Here is a 25,953-nt window from a genome sequence, read left to right as displayed (position 1 = left end):
CTGAATTCCCATAGAAATGTTCAGGAACTTGGCCTGCTTGCAAATAACTTTCTTTTAAAATTAGAATTTCTTTTAAATTTAGAATTAAAAGCATGAGCAAGTGGTGATGAAAAAAGACAGTAAGGCTGGATTTTTTGAGACAACAGACTTTTTGCTTGCTCTCTTTTTCTCATGTTAGCGGTGAGATTATCAAAAGAACATAAGGAAAAACTGCATTTGGGTGTCTGGGACCCTTTCCCGTATACCAAAATGCAGACCTATACCATCCCATCATGTAATATCTGGATCATTTAAAGTACCTTGCTGAAGTGGTTTGTAAGTTCTGTTCTTGGCATCTAGTGTGCTTTTTACATGCCACAGTAGGTACTTTTTTCTTTTCTTTTTTTTATTAGGTGGCTTCATGTTACTTTATATTCATAATATATCAATGGAGCCCCACTCAAAATGCTGAATTCCCCTCTGCTCTGCAAACACAAAATAAAGGCAACAAAAAAGAGGATACCAAAGTTGTAGGTGCAAAATAGGAATAACCAAGGCTATTTAAAAGAGAAAACTGTAACTTGTTGCTTTATTTTTTTTAAATTGTGAGAATTTTTAAATTCTCTTAAATTTTTTGCATACCGAAGATTCTTTGTTTCTGTTGTTTCGTACTTGAGTTCATATATGAAATTTACATCTTACATTAAAAAAAAATAAATTGTAAAGTAGAAAGGAATCCTTCTGTTCCTTTTGTGAAAGGAGAAGAATCAAATATGTATGACCCCAAACCCTCTGCTGAATTTCTCAGTGATAGGACTAAGATGATTAATAGTTTGAAGCATCTGATGCATCAGGAGGGTCCAAGGGAGCTGGGATTATTTAGCCTCCAGAAGAGAAAGGTCAGAAGGATCTTGTCAACATGTATAAATACCTGGTAAGAGGGAACTAAGGAAGATGGAGCCAGATTCTCTCATTATCACCCAGTAAGTGGACAAGAGATGATGAACAGCAACTGAAAACCAGGAAATTCCAATTAAACCTAAGAAAAACTTTTTCAGTATTAAGGTGGTAAGACATTGAAAGAGGCTGACAGACATTGGAAGGTCGGACATTGGAAGAGAGGCTATGGAGTCATTCAAAATATTTGCACCAAAGGAGGCCCTGAGCAACTTGTTCCAGTCGACCCTGCTTTGAACAGGGAGGTTGGACAGGATATTCAGGGGTCCCTTCTGTCTTCAACCTTTTTTTGTTTCTGTGATGGTTTAATATACTTGTGTAAAAAATATAGTTAAATGAAGTATATTGAATGTTGAAAGCAGATGGCAGTAGTATTTTGCTCAGCCAATACATTTAAATGCTGGTGCATAGTTATTTGTCTAATGGGTTATCAGCACCTTTCACTACATTCAGAAGCTCCACTGTTGGAAATAAGGAGCTAGGGTAATGGTCCAAAGCTTGGCACCATCAAAACAGGATTTTTTACACTGAGAACTGTCAATTTTATTTTAACATTTGGGAATTATTTACCTTACCAGCAGTTTTAATGAGAACTTTTTAACAGAATCAGTAGGGATATTTTCCCCAGGAATTCACAGGCCAAGAAAGGGTGCATAATAGCATTGCACCAAACTAAAAAGCTCTCAGAAAGAAGGAACATGATTCGAGATGGTGCTGACACACCTCACTGCCATGACTGCTATGGAGCGGGAATTGAGACCTACTGAGTCCACGGTGTCTCTGAAGTCATGCCTTTGCTATTTGTTCTCCAGTGTTCATAGATTCAGGAATGTCACACAAAGAAAACCAAACACGTTCAGCACAGAACTTAGAGGGCTCATAGCTCAAGCTTTATTTAGCCTTGAAGTCAGTTCTAAATCCAGGTTGACTGTATATAACTAGCTCTGGTGTCCCCACAACCATCATAAAGTTAACCTGCAATAGTGTAGACTGTATTTTTTAAAGCTTTTTTTTTCCTTCTGCAAGTATTATTAATCTTATTTTGTCCCTCTCTAAAGTACAGAAAGCTTTGCAGTCTTCTAGGACCACATTCATAGTATTCTGGAGATGTGTGGCCAGACAGTTACGTTAGGTTAAAGTAAAACACAAGAAAAAAGGCCTGTTTCTTCACACCTATTGGATGGGGGAAGGCTGTGGACGTTGTCTACCTGGACTTTGGTAAGGCCTTTGACACTGTCTCCCAAAGTGTTCTCCTGGAAATGCTGGTGAATAATGGCATAGACAAGTGTACGCTTCGCTGGGTAAAATCTGGCTGGATGGCTGGGCCCAGAGAGTTGTGGTAAATGGGGTCAAATCTAGTTTGGTGACCAGTCACCAATGGTGTCCCTCAGAGCTCAGTTTTGGGCCCAGTCTTGTTCAATATTTTTATCAGTGATCTGGATAAGGGGATTGAGTGCAGTAAGTTTGCAGATGACACTTAATTGGGTGGAAGTGTTGATCTGCTTGAGGGTAGGAAGGCTCTGCAGAGGGACCTGGACAGGCTGGATCAATGGACCAAGGACAACTGTATGAGGTTCAATAAAGCCAAGTGCCAGGTCCTGCACTTCAGTCACAACAACCCCATGCAATGCTACAGGCTTGGGGAAGAGCAGCTGGAAAGCTGCCCAGCGGAAGAGGGAGTGGGGTTGCTGTTTGACAACTAGATTAACATGAGCCAGCAATGTGCCCTGGTGGCCAAGAAGGCCAATAGCATCCTGGCTTGTATCAGGAACAGCGTGGCCAGCAAGAGTGGGGAAGCTGTCGTGCCCCTGTACTTGGCACTGGTGAGGCTGCATCTCAAGTACTGTGGTCAGGTCTGGGCCCTCACGTTAAAGAAAAACATTGAGGTGCTGGAGTGTGTCCAGGGAAGAGCTACCAGGCTGGTGAAGGGTCTAAAGAACAAGTCATACAAGGAGTGGCTGAGGGAACTGGGGATTTTAGTCTGCAGAAAAGGAGGCTGAGGGAAGCCCTCATTGCCCTCTACAACTACCTGAAAGGAAGTTGTAGGGAGATGGGTGTTCACCTCTTCTCCCAAATAGATAACAATAATAGGACCAGAGGAAGTGGCCTGAAGTTGTGGCAGGGGAGGTTTAGATTGGATATTAGGAAGAATTTCTATACATATAAAGAGTGGTCAGACACTGGAACAGCCTGGCCAGGCTGGTGGTTGAGTCACCATCCCTGGAGGTATTCAAGAAACATGTAGATGGGGCACTTCAGGGCATGCTCTAGTGGCCAAGGTTGTGGGGATTTTTTGTGGGTGCTTTTTGGTGGGGTATGGTTTTTTTGGGTTGTGTTTGTATTGGTGTTTTTTGGGGTTGTTTTTTTTTTGATTGATGGTTGGACTTGGTGATCTCAGAGGTCCTTTCCAACCATCATGATTCTGTGATCTGTTGAAAGGTTCAGATATTAAAATCTGCACTACAGATGTCTAAAATAGGTGTGATGAATTCTAGACTGGAGGCAGCATTTGCCAAAAAGGAAAACTGTCCAAAACTAATGGTTTTGTAAATCACAAAGAAAAAGCTGGACTATAAAAATCTGATTAGAGGAGTATAGCTTAATACCTGCTTAGTTTTTGTTAATTATTATAATTTGCAGTTCCTTGGCTGGACATGGTAGACAAAGATGTTCTACTACATGCTCCTAATTCAACAGATTACTGAGTAGACACTTAGTTTTATTGTGTAAGTCCCTCCCTGCTCATTCCACAGTTTTCTGCAGCAAAAAAGGTACAAATATTTTAGTTTAATTTTTTCTTCATCACTTTCCCTGGTAATCTTCCTTGCAGCATGTGAAGTCCAGCTACAGTTATGTGACAGGAAATGAATGGGAAGTTCAGGAGAAGAAATGAAGAACTGGAAAAAATGTTTAGATAAAAAAGCTGAGATACACACTGATGAGGAAGAAGAAGTTCTGTAAGGATTGAGACGGGGATGTGTCTGGATTGGAACAAAACCTGAGAGACCAAGTTGGAGAGAGCTCATTCAGTAGAATTGTTGAATATATTGAGGGGGCAGGTGACTGTTCATGAGGCATGGCCAACCAGATCAACTGTGCTACTTGTTGCATTTTTTTTTCTGAAAAAGAGCACCAGGACTCTGCGAAAGCACTCTCTTCAACACACTGCTTTCAGTGCCTTGATGTATTAGGGAGATGCTTTAAACATGAGTGGTTTGGTGGTAAACTTTTGGCTAGGTTTGGGATAAAATTTAGAGGCAAGGGCCTAATAGTAATGTAGTGAGCATGGAATGAGATGGATGGAGTCAGTGGTTAAGTGCAAGGAGGGGAAGGAAAGTAGAAGACATAGTGCTGAGGGTGAAGCCAACAAGCAGTTAGGTCTGAGAGAAGCCTTTGAGAAAACCTATTATTAATCCACAGTGCTATTTCCAGCATGAAGAAATTTAGTCTATTTAGAGGACCAAGATATGCCAACTTCTGTGCTAGGTTTAAAAAATACACTGCAAAATCAGTTGACTGTAATCCTACATTATTTTGAGACTTCACAAACAAACAAAATCCACATACCATCCCTCATAAGGTAGCAGGAGCTGAGAAAACCAGGTGTGATCACTACTCGGAGAAGTGTAGTTTGCAGTATATTGTGAATTTTTGTTATCAGCCATAAAGCTGTGAGCACTGAATACAAGTGAACAAGTACCTAGGGTTTTTCTGCAAGGCATATTACCACAGGGATGCTGGTACAAAGCATGCTAGCCACAGGCATTCTCAGCAGTATGCTGAATGGGAAGAATAATATATTTTTTTGAAATATTTCCCTGTCCTCATTTCAGGGGTAAAATTAGCACTTCCTCTACATACAAATATAATTCACTGAAGGAAAAGATTCTTCAGTGGGAACAACTCCGTCATCATTATCCTGCTGTTTTTTTTATTTGCCCTTAACTTTCTTGCCAGCTGTGGCTTATTAAAAAAAAAAAAAAAAAAAGTGTGATAATCCATCCTGTGAAAAGGATTGAGGGATTGAGACAACCGAGCTACACTGTTGTTGTCCCCATGTCATCTCTGATCTCAATATTAGGAAGATAAGTATGATCACATTTACATTCATCAACAGCTGTTCTAATTTTATCTACCATATAGCAGATCCACTACTGACAGGAAGAAAATAATTCACATGAACTCATTTAGGGTTACTAATTTTAGGTACAGGTAATAGAAAAAGGTGTTTTCAATAACTGTTAGATTTGGAAAAGCTGATCTTATCACTAAGAAACCCAGCTCTTCCACATTGCTTCTTATCAATTCTCTTATCATCTTACCTCCACCCTGTCTTGAACACCTCTGAAGCTCAGATGTCTCATTTTCCAACCTGAACTAAAACAAAAAACAAACAAACAAACAAAAAACAACAACAACAACAACAAAAAAAAGTCTGTTAAGAGTCTGTCTCTAGTTACCAGGGCCTTCTGTTTCTTTCAAGTGAGTTTGTTGTGCTTTTTTTTAATTACAAAGGGCTTGTTAGCTTCGTACTAACATGCTTCTTTATTGTCTCTAATGTCCCAAGAGAAGTGGTTACTACTTCCAGTCAACAGACTAGATTCCTGCAAATTATTTTTGATCACACAGGGGCATGTTCTGATGGCTTTTAGTAATTTAGTGCACTGGAGAAGGTGTTAGGCAAAAGAGAACACTGAATCTCAGAAACAGGTCATACAATGCTATTTTTGACATCACTACTAAAGCAAAAATGTAGGGCTGATATGATGAAAGGCTTTTGCTTGAAACGTGGTAAATAACTGAGTGGTGAACCACAGATACCCTTGGAACATCCCTGAGTACTGATATCACAATTTCCAGTCTCTGATTCAGTTTTTTTCTGAGTTAAGGAAGGCATTTTTTCAACACAGCCAAGCTGAGGTTTTTGAATTAAAACATGCAATGCATTCATATCTAATTTGTGGACAGAATCTGCTGATGCCTATGCTCTTTATGTGCTTTGTAAGCTCTTCTTTTACCACCAAGAACTTAGGCTTCTTCTGAGGTATGGAAAGCTTCTTCATCAACTGCATAAAACCTTGGTCCAGAAGAGCTTCTGAACCAACAAGATACAATGCCATATATATGGGTTGTTGACTTTTAAATTATGTTGCATTTCCCTGTCTGTTTTTCATCATTTAGATTTAATGACCAAGTTGCCGTAAGGGGAAGTAATGTTAGAGCAAGTACATGGGCACATCATTAATCAGTATAATAAAGTATTTTAATTAAAGTGCTAACTTAGGTATTCATGAGTGCTAAGACTATTACAGATTTGTAATAATTTGTTATTGAAGTAATAACACAATTACGAGAATTCTAATGTTATGCAGTTTTTCTAAACATTATTGGTTTGGACAAACTTTGCTTATGTTTATTTGCAGATTAAAGTGCAAGCAATGATCAGAGATTCACAAGCAGGATGGTTCTTTCTAGGATGACATTTAGTGCTAATAAACTAAAGATTTATACACAGCACTAAGATCGAGAATGTTTTATCTCTTTTATTAAGAACAAAACCAAGAACAAATAAAAAAAACCCAACAACCCAGCAACTGAAAACTCCATGAGTCTGAACTTCTACAGCATCTTTGTTGTAATTTTTTGAGGACAGAGGAGCAGGTAGCCATCCCCTCTGCTCCCACAGAAGTACTGACACACCCACTGCTTTTTCTTCCTGAAAGCTATGGACATGGTTGCTTAGCCCTCTTTAAGGCTTACATGTGGTTAGTCAGACAGACAGCCAGTGTTCATTTATGCAGTAATCCCTACAGATTTTCCAAGGATGCTGTCCTCGAACACAGCCACACTGAAGTTCTTAAGAATAAATTGAGGGAGGCACCTGCACAGAGATGCCACTGTGCCAGACTCACCTTATCTCTATATCCTACAAGAACTTTGGCAAATTGTATTAAAAGCTCTGTCATATTAGTCTTGAGTGAAACGTGTGTATGTATATATGCAGTGTGAATATATGTGTGTGTGAATATATTTGTGTGAATATATATGTCTTAAGGTGGACATAGTTTAATAATAAGTAAAAGATAAATAGTCAGAAATATATCAAGAATATTTGATTGTTCAGTGATCCAACTAATCTGTTTGATCATTGCTAATGGCATTTGTGTTGCCCAAAAATTGAAAAGGAACCTGCATTTCTCCACCTGGCAATCAGCTGAAGAATGGCTAGGCATAATTAAGCAGTTTTTCCTACCCGTGCTTGATTCTCCTTTCATCCAATCAACAGTTTACCTTAGTAATTTCTTGAATATGGGAATTCTTTTGTTGGATCAAAATTGATGTTAACAGATTTCAGTTTGTGCTGAAATTTTATGCCAGACAAATTTGAAGTTGGCATCCAAAATCCTCTCTGAAGTTTGGAAAGGAAAATAATAGTTTTATCTGGCTATTTTAACCTCTCCTAAATATAGACTCTGAGCTGGCATTCTAGTTTCAGAACATTTGGAAAAGATTTAACCTTTTTTCCCCTTCCTTTTCAATTGGGAAGTATAAACCGGATGACATGACTATTTCATTTCTTCAGAATGTCTACATTCAGAGACATGAATGACAGCCCAAAATATTTGAGATTGTGTTGAAAATCTTTGCTGTTCCCTACAACTTTCCGTGATCATAACACTAGTTCCTACATATAAATATTTTGAAATTTTGTTTCAATGTACCATTTTACATCTGAATCCCTATTGCTTCTGCCTGTGAAAGTTTCAGGATTGCAACGAGTTATCTCAGTGTTTGTGTTGTTTGTTTGTTCGTTTAAAAAAAAATAATCAAGAAAAACAGATTAAATTTCTGAACAATCTGGAGTGAGTTAGGGAGTCTGAAAGTTACCTTTTTAGTATAGTGTGGAATAAATCCATCTGTTAAACTTTTATAACATCGTGGCTTCCATTAAAACAATCAGATATATTTCAGTGACAACATTTGGGGTTTTCCTGAAATACCTTTAAGACTAACACATTTATAGCCCTGTGTTTTGACCTAGGAATCTTTTTTCTGAAATAAAGGATATGCAAGATAGATAAGCAAAATATTTCAAGTGTGTTATTTTTAAACGTCTTTCTGAATGCCTTAACAGAAAATGTGCTGTCCAACAAGAATACCTGTGGTGTATATAGTGGTCTCAGTTCTACTCCTTGTTTTACAGATGCACATCTAAAGTTACTCAGTGAATTAACAGAAGTGTCATAGGACAAAAATACTTAATTCAGTTTGCCTATCTGTACAACCTCAGCTAGCAGCAATTGGTGTACCTTACAGCCATCTGAAAGTATAGCTATGTATTTTAACAGTACTGTGGCATTGGTGAAGAGTGTTGAGGAGAGATTAGGGTCTGTGATGATGATGATGATGATGATGATGGTATGTGCCTTGTTGAATAGTGAATTGCTTCCCTGGTTACGGTCACTGTCATTGTCCTGTCCATTCCCAACAACACTGTGCAGAACAGGGGCTGGCCTTTCCTTAGGGAGCTGTGACACATGTTAAACTTTGAACATTAGCTTATCTGCAGTTGCTGCATTTTGCTATCTCTTTGGTGCACCTTTATTTAATCTGTGATTATAGCCTCTGCAAAAAAAAAAAAAAAAAAGCGCATTTGTACTGCTTTTTGCTTGTAAAGGAAGAGCCAAAGAGTATCTTACTCATGTAGGACTTCATGACATGTTACCATACAAACATGCATAAAAAAGCACGTAATGTGCAGAAGAATCATCTGACTGCTCTTTATGACAAAATGACTGACTAAATTTAATGTTCAGATTAGGGCTTCAAACAGTAAAAAGGTGATGCTGGCTTGTGAAAAAATATTTACTTCTCTAAGACATCTATTTTTTTCAAGCCCAGTAAAGAGCAGCAGCTCCTCAGAAAACAGGACACTTTCAACAACTGTCATATGAATCAGATGTGTCTTTGAGGGTGATCCATGCTCAAAGAAAGCATTTGTTTTTTGGAAATAACAATCACTGTATATTAATTGGGAGGGATGTGCAGATAAGTATCACATAGCTCTACAGAGATGTTTCCTGCCTTCACCAAGTGTTGTTTTTGTAACAGATTAAATCCAACGGGGAGCTGCTCATTAAAAACGTTCAGCTGCGGCACGCGGGGAGGTACATGTGCACCGCTCAGACCATCGTTGACAACTCCTCAGCTTCGGCTGACCTTGTGGTAAGAGGTAAGGTTCTGCAGGTAAAACAGAAATGTGGCTGGTTCTCAACTAGATCAGCAGAGTGTTTTAGGTTGTTTAGAGTATTTTATTTCTCAGCAAGAAATGACAGAAATCAAAATGAGAAGTGTATGAGCATGTAAAGTCCTTAAAGTCTGCTCAGAGCACTGATTCTACAGATGTCTAACTGAGCATGTTTTTCCCTGAAAAGGAATGAAATTTTTCTTATTATGGGAATTTTCCTTATGTTGAAGTAATTTTTAGATACTTTAATTCAGCCTTCATTATTAAAAATAGATTTAAGATATAATTTTGTAGTATCTACTGTATAAAAGTTTCAAGAAGCCACTTCTATTTTCTCATAAAGCTTTACAGATTAAATTCTTATGCACAATACTAGACCTACATTAAAATGATTCCTAGTTTTCAAATTGCAGACATCAGGACATTTGGAGTTAAGGTTATCACTCCATTGTTAACTGATTCATGCCTGTCAAGTGTTACTGAGCTCTAAAAATACTGTGCTTGCTCATATGGTAGGTATCCTACAAGATCTGTTAGAATGCATGGTTTCAATAATGTGAGTTAATTCACGTCATTTGAGCATTTTACTCTGTTTTATGCCTCCAGGTATAACATGTTTGGAAGTGCTAATGCTCTGTCATGCTGACAATTCAAAGCAGACAGAACTTGTACTTGGGGCCACATTCTGTTACTTTTTGTCCCATGTTCCGGTTATACTATAGAGCTCTATAACACCTGAAGTACAGCATGTGCCTTGAATCTGAATTTCTGTCATCTGAGGGTGTTATAGTCTTGAATCTTTCTGTATTTAATTTTCACTGGGTATTAACAGCTATTGAAATGTCATTATTTTTGCATTATATGTCAAAGCAAGAATGATAAGTCGTGAAACTGCAGAATACATCTTCAAAGAAAGGGAGAGTCTGTTCATGTGTCTTTATATTGTGTAAGGAATTCCTCTTAAAGAGAGAAAAGGTGCCTTATCAAGCTTCCGATTATCCTTCCAACCTAGTAATTATAATTAGAATCATTGCTCTGAGTTTACATTGTGGAAAAAATTAGCATTCATTTTATGCTCAACGTTTGGGTTTTAATACAATGAACACAGTTCTGCTTAGTGTTGAGTAATTCACACTACCATTTTTGTCAGTGGAAGACTCTGCATCTTACAGGGACAAGGTTGAATATCTGATGAAAAATGACAAAAAGGACATTACAGTTTCACTGCATTGATAGGAAACAGCAAAGTATGAAAACACCAAACTAGTTTGAGAGCATAAAGGGTAACCACCTTTCTTGCAGGCATAGGAAGATATTTTGTCTGTCCACAAAAAAAAATAACAGTTCATAAGGATTGTCTTATGTGATCTTAGAGTTTTATGTTCAGGAGAATTGCTAGTGATACTAGTGCACTGAAGACTGCTAGGCCCCTGAGTGGACCAACAGGCCTTAACAGCCCTGACCAGCCTCACCCAGGACACCCATCCATGAAACTGCCCATCTCCCCAGGAACCCCATTAAACACAGCCCTGCACCTTCAGCCCTGACCAAAGCTATGTTACAGACATGCCTGCTTCCAGCTCTGTCTCTGGCCCAGCCTCATGGGTGGGCTTCAGAACTATACTGTAGGTGGCTTGGCTTGTCTCCTGGATGGGCTGCTTGGATACATGCACAGTTTGTCACTTGGATGCAACTGCTTCATCACTGGTGGTACCTAGGACTGCCAAGTCAGCACCCGGCTCTGCCCACTATATTTGGACCCTGTGGGACTGTGCCTCATTGTTGAAGGAACTAGCAGCCTCGGGGTTACTGATGGATGCTGGGTAGAGAGCTGACTAATAAACCTTATCTTAAAAATCAGCCCATAGCAGCAGCTGTTACTTGTGCATCCTCTGTGAAGAGTAAGAGGCTGTTTCCACATGCAGGAGTGCAAGAGAGGTCTGAGGACAGCTAATTAGTAGCTTAGTCTTCAATGCCAAGATTTGAATTTCAATAAAAGTTGGTGAAAGGTAATCTAGTGGTCAACTAACTTATGTTTTTCCAAGGATACTAAATGAGGACTAATCTTGGGTCTTAGGTGAAGAAATAATCAGGAATTTGATTGTCAAAGTCATAGACCATAGCCCAATAGGTTGTGTAGCATGGTCACACCTATTTCTTTTTAAACAATTACATATATATTCTTTAAAAAAACAGTCTAAATTTGAATAGTTGTGGAGTTGGGAATGGAATTGCTTGCTCATTAGAAGATCATTCATTGAAACTGAGGAACTGCAGTATATGGTAGTATATTGGTTTGATTTAGTTAATTTTATTAGATTCTTTTTGCTCATATTTATCAGGAAAATGAAAGAGCTCAAGACCTAAAGATACATTTGGAACACTTTGTGTTTAGATTTGGTGTGGAAATCTTCCATTCTTTATGTTGAGTTGTTTTTGTTTTGGTTTTCTGTGGTTTCTCTCTAAGTACTGCAGTAAGTTACTTCCTTTTGGATTTTTTTTTAATATGCTCTGGGAGTTGTTCAATCAGATTGTTGGATAATTACCTGAATTATTTTGGTATGTTATTATCTCTGAATGTGGAATCAGAATATCCTTCTCAATAGTTCTAATGCATCGTCTGTTTACACAATAGTTAATATATGTCATCTGAAAAGAAAGATCTGAAAATATCTGTAGGCCAAGTTTGTAAGAAGGTTCTAAGCTTTGGGTTACTGAATCACTGTAAGTTGCAGGTTTTTTAGCACAACTCACTGAACGTTCTGGTGTCTTTTACAGATGAAGATTCATATACTCACATTTGTGTGCACCTGCATCACTCTCTTCTTAGCTTTCTAGTCTTAGAAAAAATGTCTTGTGCCTCTTGATCTGTACATTTTAGTCTCTCTTCTGGGGACAGCATCAGAGCACTTCAATATTAAAAAAATTAACCATTCAAAGTAGATGTGTGGGAGTAGTAGCAATTAAAAGTAAATTTTTAACATTTAAAAAATGCATTTTGGAAAATGGAAGCATTCACTTCAGCAGTTTGTCTGGTATTATTTGGTATTGTTTGGTAGTGAACCAGATGTGATTTGGTGAAGAAATGTGATACCATTTCTTAAATTTAGTGATACACCTGGAAAAAAGCAGGCAGGCCCTACAGATTAAGAATAATTACTGTTATTTTAACACAGCTATTTTAAGTAGTTGGTTTGAGCAGGAATAGTATTTAAGACTTGAAAAACAGACTATGAACTAGTTCAGGACAAGCAACAACTCCTACCTTTGATGAGTTGGTTGTGTATTGAGAGCACATGAATGTGCCATCAGGCTAACATCTGTATTTAGTTAATGACTGTTTATATTCACTAGAGCTATGAATTTTGAAATTAATCTTTGCAAGTATCCATGTTTTGAACAAAAAGAAAATACTCTTAACATTAAAAGTATTTTGTAGGTCCTTCTTGATGATCGAGACTGAAAGGGCAGAAGTGAAATGGCTGCTTTGTGAAAAATTTTTCCCTTTAACAACTTGCTTCTCTTCCTTGGTGGTGTTTGTGGGGTTATTCTGGTGCACAGAATTTGTTTGATTTCACCAATATAGTTTGCAAGACTGCTTTTAGTTCAGTGGGTATAGTGGATTCCACATTTTGGCATGGAATTTTAAATTATTTTTTGAGAAGGCTTTTGTTGAACTGTAGAGAAACATTGCCTTGTTCTGCTTTCACTCAAGTTATATTAGTGTGTAGGAAGTTTGAATCTGATGCTGAGTTTACCACATTTGGGTAATATAAAGGCCAAGAAAAATGTGAGGATGTCTATAGAGATGTCTTTCAATGTGTGATTTTTCTCCAATCTAAGTTACAAGACACAAATTGCAGTCAAGGCCAATGGAGGACAAGTGGAAATGTAGATTAAAGGTGGGCTACCAATAAGGTCATAATTGGGAGGAATTTAGGAAGAAGGATTTTGTGTATTTTTTCTGACTCTAAGTTCACTGTTGTTTGAACACAAGAGCAGCAATAGTCTGAAAGCATCATTTTTCACTTAAGAAAATCTCAATATTCCTATTTAGGCAAGAGTCATGGAAGTTTTGTTTGACAGCTGTTAGATGCACAAGTGCTTACCCTCTGAATCGCTCTGTAGAGTATTAAAATATATGTTTTTTTTAACCTGGTCTTAAGTCAAAAGTGAGATTCCAAAGCCTTGTATCTGATAAATACAAGTAGGAAAGTTAGTGAACTTTGATTTTCTGAATATTTAATTTGTTACAAATGTTACAATGTTTTTTTTCTCAGGTCCTCCAGGCCCTCCTGGAGGTATCAGAGTAGAAGAAATTAGAGACACTGCTGTAGCACTTACCTGGAGTCGTGGAACAGACAATCACAGCCCCATTTCTAAATACACTATCCAGTCAAAAACCTTTCTATCTGAAGAGTGGAAAGATGCCAAAACAGGTAAGAGTAATGCCAGAAGTAATGAAGTCAATAGGTTTAAAAGTGTTTGGTTGTTAGAAATCAAACTTGGCTGATCAGAAAATAGTCACAATGAAAGGAAACCAGGGATGCTATTAATGTCTTCTACAGGGCTTGGGAGCAGGTACAGTCCTGCCAATGGGTTTGTTCCCACCATTTGGACAGCCTGACGTGAGTGACTATGAAGAAATATGGAAAAGAACCGGGCAGAGATTTTACCTTGGTTTTGCTTCTTGTTGCTGGAAACATGCTGCATCAACTTCTAGAATCATAAAAATATATTTACAGGGTAATTTGAATGCCAGTTTGATCTTCATTTCTGTAGTTGCTTAGAATTGTCTGCTTAAGCTTGCGCTAAAACTGGCACAGCAAGGGGAAAATAGCTAAAATTATCCTTCTAACCACTGGATGTCATCATTGTGCCACATATTTGCAGTTGAGGAGGCACCTACCTGGACACAGGGCATGCCAATGTATATTTCTTCGCAAGATTTAACATAAATGCATGAATTATGAACACAGTTTTTCAACTACTAATATCTTTGAATGCTTTATGAAGGGCAGCATTGCCACAGCTATACAAAATTGTATTTTCAACATGATTCATTATGCCCCCATAAGAAATGATAACTCGAGTGCTTTTCTGTGAATGTAGGCAATCACTTACTGTTTCTAAATGCTAAGAATATTAATAGTTCCAGCCATTCTTTTTCATTTAAGTGGTCCTTTGAAACTACAGAGATAGATGAAATAGACTTTGATATATTGACCTGAAAATCTGTTACATTTTTAGAATAAAAAGTTAAAAATACTAGACCTACTGCCATATCTTTTCTGAAATATGTAGGTCTATTATATATATATGACATCCAACAACCTGCACTAATATATGACTTACGTTAAAGTAGCTTGGAAAATAAAATTTGAAGATTTCCCATTCTCTTTCTATCTCTTATATATTGTTTAGTAGTTTCTGAAGGATAGTTTTCTTTGAACTTTAAAAAAATAATTAACATAGAAATTAGCACTGTTCAAATAACTGATTTTTGCTTCAGTAATAGTATATGCAGGAGGGAGGATCCCACCTCTGCTTTTTTCAGCAGACTTTGTATTTTATTTCCTATTCATGTTATTTTTTTCTTTTTAATTAAAGATGTTGAAAGAAATTAGGTTATAGGAAAATATGGGAAGAATTTATAAACAGCAGGAGCCAGCTCTGATGCTGCTTCCTTTTTTGAGCTGCATGTTGCTGGAACTAGAAGCATGTATGTAGGAGACACAAATGTTGGATTCAGATCTTTCCTCTGTCTCATTCACAGCAGACTCTTGAACCCATCTGTCTCACTTCTCAGGAAGATTCCCTGCTTGCAGTGCTATAGGTGTGATGGGATGCACTTCTCTGTATCTCTGACGTGCAGTCAGACTTCGAGTCTTACCCTATAGCATGTTGAGTGGGATTCACACCTTGAGTGGAACTGGGAGGAATCTAGCTTGTTGAATTCCTATTTTAAGAAGCAATAGCAGGAAAACTATAAATTACTCGTTTCTGAAAAGTTGAAATTAATTATTCCAGTGTTTTCAAAATCATTGCTTTTTCACTCAAACCACACCTGAGTAATTTTGATTAATAGATTATTATCTCAAAAAAATAGGTAAAATCACATAGTTACCCTCACTGGCACCACTTCAAGCTTTTACTTTCATTTGAAAGAAGCATGATGAACCATCCAAATTGATCTCTCATCAGTGGTTAGGCTGTCATTTAGTACTGCTGATTTTCAATGTGTGGAACAAAAAAAAATATATTTTGGCCTGGCACTTCGGAAATATTGTTGTCATTATTGCTACTATCATTAGACCCAAATGAAATCATTCATCTCAGGTTGCATAATATCGATTGTGTTTAATCAAAGAAGTGTATTCAGCTTCACAATATGAAAGATGTATGAATGGGTTATGTAAAAAGTTGTTTACATTTATGTTGCTCCTTCCAGTTAAAGGGAAAAGATTCTGATTGTGTTGAGTATTCATAATTATTCTGGGAATCTCTGGCACAGTAAGATTAAATGAAGAGATTGAGAGTAGCCCAGGAAAAGGAATTCTGAATTTATATCATAGCTTGGATGCCATACGAGGTTTGCAATGGCTCTTTTGAATGGACAGAAAAATTATTTGAGATGGGTGTTGAGGGAGGGTGGTGTGCAACACGAAAGAAAATGCAAAGATTTTTTCTTTCTCCTTCAGGAACTCATTTTGTAATGAAAAATTTAATGATCATTAAGTAGAGGAAAGTTGTGTCACCATCTAGTGCCTACACGGCTGTGCCTGGGTTTTTTTGCTGCCATTGCATTCATATTTTAATTCTTCATCAGCTGTTTTCCCAGTGCAGAAAAACCTCTTTCTCATCTCCCTCTGAACCCAAGACTTCAACTTGACAAACAATTCTTAGCCCATGCAGTAAAGGAAAATCCTCAGTCTTTTCTGTAACTGCAGACAACTATGGAAACAACCCCAGTTTTAGAATTACACATTTTGTTTATGTTAAAGAAACTCATCCCTATGACAATAAGTCGTGGGAACAGACCTAGATACCAAGTTGTAACTTGCTCACTAGTAAGGTGCACCAAAATATGACCACATTTTATAAACCATTCTTTATCAATTGATCAAATCCTACATTTGCACAGACCTAACCCTTGTCTATATAATGAATTTTTATGTTACTGTCTTTGCATTCCAGATTTTTCATTGAATTGGTCGGTAGGTAAAATTAAATTCTACAATTACAATATGTAATTAGTCAGGATACCTCATAACTACATGTACTTCTTTTGCTAGTTCACACCCAGTTAAAACTTACAAGTCTATAAGCATTTATCCAAGAGTGTGTCATAGTTTCCCAGTCACTGCCACGAGTACTTCTTGTAAAATGTGGTATTCCCAACATACAACATCAAGTTTTCTTCAGTTGCCTATGTGTGGTTACAAAATAGTTGTAGTTTTGCCAAAATCAACTGCTGTTTGCTGACCTTATTGTAAAAATGCTGTTTTCTAAGCAATTTTTTTGTATTTTTTAGAACCATCAGATATTGAAGGAAATATGGAATCTGCTACAGTGATTGATTTAATTCCATGGATGGAATATGAATTCCGGATAATAGCAACAAACACTCTTGGGACAGGAGAACCTAGTATGCCATCACAGAGAATAAGAACTGAAGGCGCCCGTACGTAAACAAAAAATGTCAATTTTTAAAAATGCTTTTTCTAGTTTTCACCTTTTTATTAATACATTTTATAATTTCGGGTTTGTTGGGGGTTTTTGTTTGAAAAAAAGCACTTTAAAAGATGCAAATCTAGAGAATATGTTTTCAGCCATGCACTACTACAGTTTTTAGTAAGCAGACACCAGATTATCCAGATGCAATGGCATCAAAGCAGACAGGAGTGAAACATGGAGATGCAAACAGCAATTTTGCCTCCATTGCTGAAACAGAATCATGATGTATCTTTCAGAGATCCCCCACTGCATCTATCAGTCAGGCCATTTGTGTGTGGATGCGTGTACGTGCTTAGGACCAGGAGACAGGACTTAGGGCAAAGCATGCATGTGTTTAACAAGTTTAATGTACGTTGCTGTTTAGTTTGTATTCTAACTAAAGAAGACATGACAGAAACTGGGTTATAATGCTGTTTTTCTGTGGTTGAAGGTTTGGTCTTCTGTCTTCTTATTCCACGTCAAAGATGTGACATTATCTGACACAACAGAAGCCCTTATCAGTTTTATTGCTCAGAGTTAAAATCTCAGAGCGTATTTGAGGATATCCTAAAGGCTCAGGCAGATCCTTTTTAAAATTAATTCTCCAGAATGAGTTCTCCAGAATGAGGAATTACATGTTATTATTCAAGATAATACACTCTGGTTTGACTGTACAAAGGAGATAACAGCAGTGGTCTAAGGAACTAATGTATCACTGCAGAAAGACTGTATCCAACAAAGCCTCTGCACCAGTATATCCTCCTTATATATCCTTAACACATATTAGCACCCATGTGCAGGGTAAGTATATTTACAGTTGTCCCACAGCTTGAGATTTGACGCTAAAAATGCAAAACCAAAGGGTAAAAAATAATTTTTGCAATTACACCTCCTAGGTAATTGCTTTGGTTAGATAGTATTTTCAAAATAAAATGTATTTGCATTGCAAATCTGCAAACATGTATTACAAAAAACCCACATTTGGTCCAATAAAAACTTGGTTGCTTAGGGAGAAAGGAAATACAGATTGATTAAATTAATCTGGACAGGGAAGGAAAAGCCACAGAACTTCAATACTAAAGTAAAAGGAAATTGCTGCCTATAAAATTGACTATTAGCATCATATGTTTTATGACTCAACAGCTATATTTGAAGACCCTGGAATTCTACACATGTGAGAAATCTACACGTGCTTCTTGGAGTGCCTAGTAAACAACAGACATTTTGGAAATGTCAGAAAAGAGAGAGAGAGGAGATGATGCTCACAGGGGGAATATTGGTAGTGTCCTGCAGTTTCCAGTGTGCCCCATTCACCTTTTTTTGTTGTAGCCACCCAAAAAATGGCATGTCCTCCAGTTTTGTAGCAAGATGCGATGCTTTTGCAAGAGCTCGTTGGTTTAGACTGTTCTCTGATTCCCCCAGCACAACACCATTGTCATCTCCGGCAGACTGTGAGACATTTTTAGTGAAGCAAAGCAAAATGCTAATGTAGTCTTCCAAGGCATCAGTCAGCACTTCTTGCCATGCCAAAATAAATCAGTAACAGTTTGTAGATGAACTTCTGTGCCCAAGTAAATTTTCTGCCAGAAGCTGGAATTTGTTATGAGCAGCAGCAGTAGGAATTGGGTTGCACTGCCAGCTTCCAGGGTGCTACAGAACCAGTAATGTGTGTGCATTTTTGTGTAAATCTGAAGAAGGTACATATTTTATTGCACAAACAACCCATATTCACACATTGTAGTTATTTTAAACATTTGTTCTGTGTTCAACCGCAGCAAGCAGCGCTGCATCTTTCTTGTACTGTATGAGGGACAAATAATGTCTGTTGAATGTCACCAGTATGCTTTTCTGTTCTGAAGTCTCTTCTTGTAGATAACTGTCATTTCAGTAACATCTTTATTAGCTTGCTAAGATTGTGTGCTATCATTTTTCTTTTTAATGAAATCTGATTGCTTCATCAATAACTCATTTCACAGTGATTTCTTGAAATTCCATGGATCAAAGTCTGTGTTAATGTATTTCAGTTTCTGGATGCATTAGGGTAATTGTCTAAGTATAGCTGTCTGAAATAGTAGGCTGGTCTTAATGGAGAGGGAAACCTGGGTTTAATGGTTGAGAGAGTGATGGAGATTATCTTGAAAAGGGTGATTTTTAAGACATTAAGTGGTCTTTTCTCTGGCAGTCCATGTATCTTTGTTGACTGTTTAAGCATTCTAACAGACTTTTGCTTCTAACTTATCACTAAAGTTGTATGCTTGTAATAGATAGTGTGACTACTGTGTACTTTAGTTATAACAAAGTTGAGTATTAAGTTCAAGCTTCTTCTTGCATCGTTATGATATGTATGTTTAGTCTTGTTGTCCTCTAGTTTGCTTTCTGGAAGGCCTGAAATAAATAACATAAACCATCCACTGAATGCTAATTTAAATTTTGAATTTATTTTTACATATTTTAATCCTTTCTGAAAGTATGAATTCTTCTCAGCTTTGTTTCTCCTCAGCTGACCCTCAGAGAAGACCTCAGTAAACATCTTACTTAAATACTGGGAGAGCACTTAGTAGCAATCCCTTACTATCTTGTGACATTCACCGATTAGTGGAGAAACTGCCTAATCATATAATTATTTTTAACACATATAATGTATTTATGTAGATAGGGCATGTAGCTAATGGATCTGGGGCATATTTAATGCACTGTAGGTAGGCCATTGTTTCCCAAGTTTTCAGTCATACTTTGTGTGTACTCAGTACCAAGTGACAGCAAATAAATACACAAACACCACACAGGATAGCAGTAGAATCATCACATTTAGTGCAAAGAGTCTTACAGAAATGAGAATGCAGGAATGTTTTGTAATAGAGTCCTTGAGATTATCCTGCTTTACCACTCAGCTGTGCACTAATGACAGATCAACAGATTTTGTTTCTTTTACACAGAATATGAGTATCAAATGCAATTAGGAAATTACTAAGTGCTATGCCGGCTTTGCTTCAGAACGTCTGCCCTTCCTGAGTATGCCAATCATGTGCCGCTAATCTAGAATAGGATCAGGATGCCAGTGCTTCAAAGATATATCCATGGGTTTAACATTATATATTGTGAGTAAATCCATTGAAGTAGATGGAAAAATCAGTCTGTAAAGTTAAATACTCAAGTCCTGGGTGCTTGAGCTTTTCGCATGCTAATGTCTGAGGAAGCACAAGAACAATACACAGTGCTTCTCTTAAGACCTGTGAGGAGTGTTCTGTAAATATTCAATTAAATAATTGTAGAGAATAAGCTTAGAAGGAAAAATGATTGATTGCTAGCTATGGTTAGAACTGGCATGTTTCCCACAGCAGTAGCTATACATTAGTCTTGGCAAGGCCACAGTCTTTCTCAGCTATTACAGGCTATCATTATTTTCATTGTGTGGCACGTGTGCTCATTGGCCCTGCTGGTAAAAAGAAAAGTAAATAGCAATATTTTTACTGACTGCATACTTTGTAGTAATTTTTCTTGTCTTATGTTTTTCTAGCTCCGAATGTAGCTCCTTCTGATGTTGGAGGAGGGGGTGGAAGCAATCGAGAGCTGACGATAACATGGATGGTAGGTATTGCACTAAGATGGCACAAAACCTATACTTCCTTCTGTCTGATCTCTCTCCTCCTTAAACCCATGAAAGCTTTGTCTCTGGCTCCTGTGAAAGAAGGATTTTTACACAGGATATAGGTTTTCAGACTTTTCTGATAAAAATACCTAAGAAGGAATGAGAACAATGATATTTTAGATGTTTATGTACTGGCCATTTGTAAAATATTATCTAACTATTATCTAATTATGTTTCAAGGAGATTGAAACACATACTAACTATAATAATGCATTGATGTAACTGCATTTGAAGACTCTGCATATTGTATGTTTCTTTCAAGCTTTTTTAAAGTTACAATCTGAACAGTATGCAGATCTGCTTACTACAGCTAAAAATGTAATGTCTTAATTTTGACTTTAATGTGATATACACAGATGTACAGGCTTTATTAAAAAAAAAAAAAAAGAAAGAAAAAAAGAAAATACATTGCCATTCTATAAACCAGCCTGTCAGTAACTGGAGTTTTAAGGAGATTCTTGTATATTGACATTTTATACATTTGATTTTATGCTAATGTGATTTATAACACAAAACAATATTGCCTAATGCCACAATTTAGCTATTCAATGATATCCACATACTGATGATATTCTTTACCTCAAAGCCATTAATTTCTCTTTAATGATTATGTATCAAGCAGAATAAAGAAAGAGAAAAATGTCAGAGTTACGATATTGATCACACAAATAAAGGAATTAAAAGCTCAGAAAATTACAGTGTTATCAAAAAAGCTTTTCAGTAAGTGAAGTATTTTGAAATTTTCATCTCTCATGTCTTGTAGGTATTCAGTCAGTGATATTTTGTCTCTAAGAAGAAAAGTCTTTTATATATAGCTATATCTATAAATGCTGTCTTCATTCTTGTATTGAAGCAATGGTTTTTAAAATTCACCAATACAGTGGGAAAAAAAATGCTTCTGAAAACGGGGAAGAAAGGAAGAGAGACAAGAAGATAGGAAGAAAGCAAAAAAGAAAGCAAAACCCAGAATAAGAGAGGAAAAAGATTTACAAGCAAAGTTGTTGTGCAGGCACAAGTTGCATGGAAGAGAGTTAAAGCTTTCTGAAGGGTATTTGGGAAAGCTAGGGAGGAGAAATAAAACAAAAAAGCCTATCTGATTCACATCAGAACTTGTTACTTTCCAGCAAAAGCAGGGTTACAGAAGCATTAACTCTGGCAAAGGAAGATAATTAAATGTTATGCTTTAAAAAATTACCAACTTTATCCTTCTATTGACCTCTCTGTTCACCTTCTCAAGGGTGTGAGGCACATAAGGCACCTTACACCACTTGTGTCTTTTGGGTAATAGTTTGTTTCAACGTATCAGCTTTACCACTATGAAGAGGTTTTTTTCTTGTGGGAAGTAATATAAAGATGACATAATTCCAATAGCAACTTTTTCATTGTTGTATGGGGATTTTCCTTATGAATGTACAAGTCTGAATCCATATGCTGTTTCTTTCTTCTTGTTCTTAAGTTTTATCATACCTCCTTGGAAAAGTTCTCAAGAATGACACAAAAACAGCCATATGATTGTGCTAACAGCTTTGGGCTTCCTGGTTTGTTTTGTTTTTTTTTTTTTAATTTAGTTCAAAATATTTTTTAGTGTTCCATGTGCTTTACCAATGAACTTACCTAAAAAAAAAATTTCTTTTTCTGAGTAAGAACAATTTACGCTTCTGTTAAAATATATTAGAAAGGTTATTTCTTAGTTCCACTAACTATAGATTAAGAAGTAGATGTATCCTATTTTTATTTTTTTTTTATCTTTATTTATTTTTGAGGAGCAAAAGTTACATAGGAGCACATGCAATGGACAGTCACACAAGACCTAGATTATTGTTTCTTCACAAGTGCTGTCTTATAAAAACCTGATCAAACTACAGAGCTAGTTCTTGCACTGCATGTAAAGACCCATACTCTTGGTGTTTTCAATACAGTGAAAACTTGGTTGTGACCAAATTAAGAAAACTATAAGCAGGAGAGTAGTAACTAGTGCAAGATCTGATGTAAAATATAATTTCAGTCTTTCCTATATACCCAAATAGGTTTATATTCCAGTTATTTCTCTTAGCTAATGTCATGCTTTTTACATTTCTTATGTAATGAGTAGCTCATTTAGTCAGACAAATTAAGCATAGATTCAAATATTTACTTCCCAAGAATATTCCTCTACTGTCTAGCAAGTGTTTTTTGAGTAGAGACATTCATTTACAGAGCCTGTCTGACAGACAACAATATATCTATCTGTAAGTCTAAGATAAAGGTGTATATTGATTCCCTCAAATGTGCTGACATCTGCATAAGCTACTCAAAATAGTCCTTAATTAAGAAGAGAAGAACAAAATGTATGGCAGGTTTCCATGTTGGTGCCAACCCCCTTTCAGCTTTTGATATGATTCATAAACTCAGGTTGAATGAGACAGCCAGAGATGCAATCAAAGCTTTTCTAAGTCTTGTTTTGAAAGAACTGGGAAAGAGAGCTAGGAGCTTCATGCCCATTCTTTCTTATTTTTCTCCATTTGTCTTTCCCTCTTCTGTTTTGTTCTTTAAAGTTTTTAGTGGATACTACAAAGTATTCAGCCACTTATACCTACTTATTATGTGTAGATGTTGGAGGGCAAGCTACTTTCAACATTTTATTTAAAACCTTCAGAATATAATTTTTAAGTGCCAGTCCTGGCTTTCTAAAGTTTGCTCTGGCTGAAACCCATTCTGAGACTAGGGCTGCATCCAGGCTGCTTACTTTGGCATATGAGATAGGATTCAGATTTATTTTAAGCAGCTACATACAAAGATGGATTCAGAAAATGAGCTATTGATGGTGACCTTGTACATTAAATCATCTGCTTTTTTAATTGCAAGGTTGCCTGTGGATCTAAGCTTAGGTACATGAAAGTACATTAGCTGTTCTGGAAAATTTTCATCTTATCTCCAGTCAGACATGAAGTAGAAAACAAGCTAAGACCAGAGTTATGCCTCATCTGATGTGTACACTCAGAGCACACTTGATAGACAAAAAAATTAAGCACATATAATAGACTATCCAGAAATCGATTTTTTCATAGCTGATTTGTACTTAAAGTCTTTGCCTGGTGGCTTGTGGTTAGCATCACAGCTAGAGACAAAATCTCCTTTGTGGCATGAGGGATTTCTTGAACTTTATCTGTTGGCCGTCATCTTAATTACCAATTATACTTAAGTTGTTCATATGTTCTCAGAAGTCATGTTGTAGGTAGATGGTTATCTTTCCACTGTCTAAAGCTTCATTATAGTTCAGTTTTGACATATATCAGCATTTCACCTGTGTTCCCCAGAAAAGCCAGAGAAGTTAGATATTTAGAGACCTGCAGTCAGCTGCATCGGTCATTCTCTTCCGCAACATGGATTCATGGTTAGAGTGCCCACCCAGGAAGGAGGAGGCATTCATTGTAGGAGACTGTCCATACATACCTCATGTTCTAGAAGGGTGCCTTAACCCTAGTCATGGTGTACTGAGGCCACTTTCCATTTTTTGATTGAACTGAGCCACTGTTCCGCTAGGGATATTGTTAAGTGTGGAGAAAAAAGAACACCAAGCAAGAGGCAACCTACTGGTTACTGAGCTCTGCAGATGGCAAATGCTGTTGGATTCTGGGTCTTATTCCAGCAGCTGGTTTTTGTTTGCATAATGAAGACAGTGTATTTTTAAAGGAGATGGGAGCAAACCATAGAAGCAAACCAGAAGAAAATGGAAATTTAGTTCAGTGTTTTTACAGTGTGCATATCGATGCTTTCTGTATTATATGTATTTCATAAGCGATCCATTTTTTTAGTTGGCTATAAAAAGTAATGTTTTATCTTTTACCTCTTTAGCCTTTGTCAAGAGAATACCACTATGGCAATAACTTTGGCTATATAGTGGCTTTCAAGCCATTTGGTGAGAAAGAATGGAGAAGAGTTACAGTTACTAATCCTGAAATTGGCCGGTATGTCCACAAGGATGAATCAATGCCGCCTTCAACCCAGTACCAAGTAAAAGTGAAAGCTTTTAACAACAAAGGGGATGGACCATTCAGTCTCACTGCTGTCATTTATTCAGCACAAGATGGTGAGTAAAGGTTCCAGACACGTTTTACACGAATCATAGCATCATAGAATTGTTTTGGTTGGAAAAGCCTTGTAAGATCAACTCCAACCATTAACCTTACTCCTCCGAGTCCAATGCTAAACCATGTTCCTAAGGACCACATCTGCATGTCTTTTAAATACCTCCAGGGGTGATGGTTCAACCACCGGCCCTGAGTAGCCTGTTCCAGTGTTTGTTAACCCTTTCAGTGAAGAAGTTTCTTCTAATTTTCAACCTAAACCTCCCCTGGTGCAACCTGAGGTGCAACCATTTCCTCTCATCCTATCACTTGTTACTAGGGAGAAGAGACCGATCCCCACCTCACTACAACCTCATTTCAGGTAGTTGTGAGGCACCAGATTAGGACTGCCAACATCAGTAGAGAGAACCAGGTCCTTGACACTGATTAATATAACAACACATGCCTTCATCAAGGAGGGTGTATTTTGCTCACACTTACAGTTGTTCTGAGTAAACTTCAGACCCTGCATTCTGTGTGATGCACAGCGCTTGGTTGTTCTTACTGTCAGTAAGTAATACAGAGAAGCATTCAAGATTCTTCACACAGCTTTTTAAAAGATGTAATTTTTTTTAATTTTTTTTAAGTCTGAGCTTCATATTGGTCATCTAAAACATTTGCATAATTATCCAGCAATGTCTCGGTGATCTTAACACATGTATCTGACATATGTGCTATTTATTTTTTTTTTCTCAACAGACCACACTAAAGCCTATTATTCTAGTAGATTAAGTGTCAGAATTTAGCCCAAAATTGTGAAGGAATAATAGTGTAGTTCTGTCTAGTTCTATTTCCAGCATGTTTACAGTCTACTATAAATTATCCCTGTCACATAGTTGATTCTGTTTTGGATGTTAGAGCTATCGAGTGAATAATTTAATGAAAATTTATTTGACGTTTCATTAAAATCTTTTTCCTAATTCTTTCTGGATTTATTTCACATGCTGTGGTCTTCAGGATTGAAGCTTAAGTGACATTTCCAAACTTAGCAGGAGAAAGTACTTGAAGAAGGTTTACCTTAAATAGGAAGAAATATATACAGCATTCTAATTGCAGTGTAATCACTCAAGCCTGTTTTTTAAAAATGTGGCTTACTAATTTCTGCCAGAAACTTAAAGAATTGCTCATATTTTTCTTTCCATAGAGCAAAATATCCTTCACAAAGTCAGCAGATCCAGACCAAAGAGCCAAAAGAAGGGATATGATAACAAGGCCACATCACACACTTCTGACTCTGTTCTTGACTCTGTGTACTTTATGGGAGATTTATGTTCATGTTTCCCATCAGCACTAATGGG

The 25,953-nt window shown here is 37.0% G+C and overlaps 1 protein-coding gene across 1 annotated transcript in view; it reads left to right on the top strand.

Moving 5' to 3' along the window:
• CNTN1 (contactin 1) overlaps positions 1–25,953 on the top strand; it is a 243,307-nt gene that overhangs the window by 187,187 nt on the left and 30,167 nt on the right. Inside the window, exons 16-20 of the mRNA XM_051608904.1 lie at positions 9,049–9,169; positions 13,465–13,623; positions 16,719–16,868; positions 20,418–20,488; positions 24,384–24,618. Of these exons, the coding sequence (XP_051464864.1) occupies positions 9,049–9,169; positions 13,465–13,623; positions 16,719–16,868; positions 20,418–20,488; positions 24,384–24,618 (736 nt within the window). The remainder of the gene's footprint in view (positions 1–9,048; positions 9,170–13,464; positions 13,624–16,718; positions 16,869–20,417; positions 20,489–24,383; positions 24,619–25,953) is intronic.

Source organism: Apus apus, chromosome 1, assembly GCF_020740795.1.
Source record: "Apus apus isolate bApuApu2 chromosome 1, bApuApu2.pri.cur, whole genome shotgun sequence".
In the NCBI taxonomy this organism is placed as follows: Eukaryota; Metazoa; Chordata; class Aves; order Apodiformes; family Apodidae; genus Apus; species Apus apus.
The sequence above is the reverse complement of the archived record's forward strand: the minus strand, read 5'-3'. Positions and strand labels throughout refer to the sequence as shown.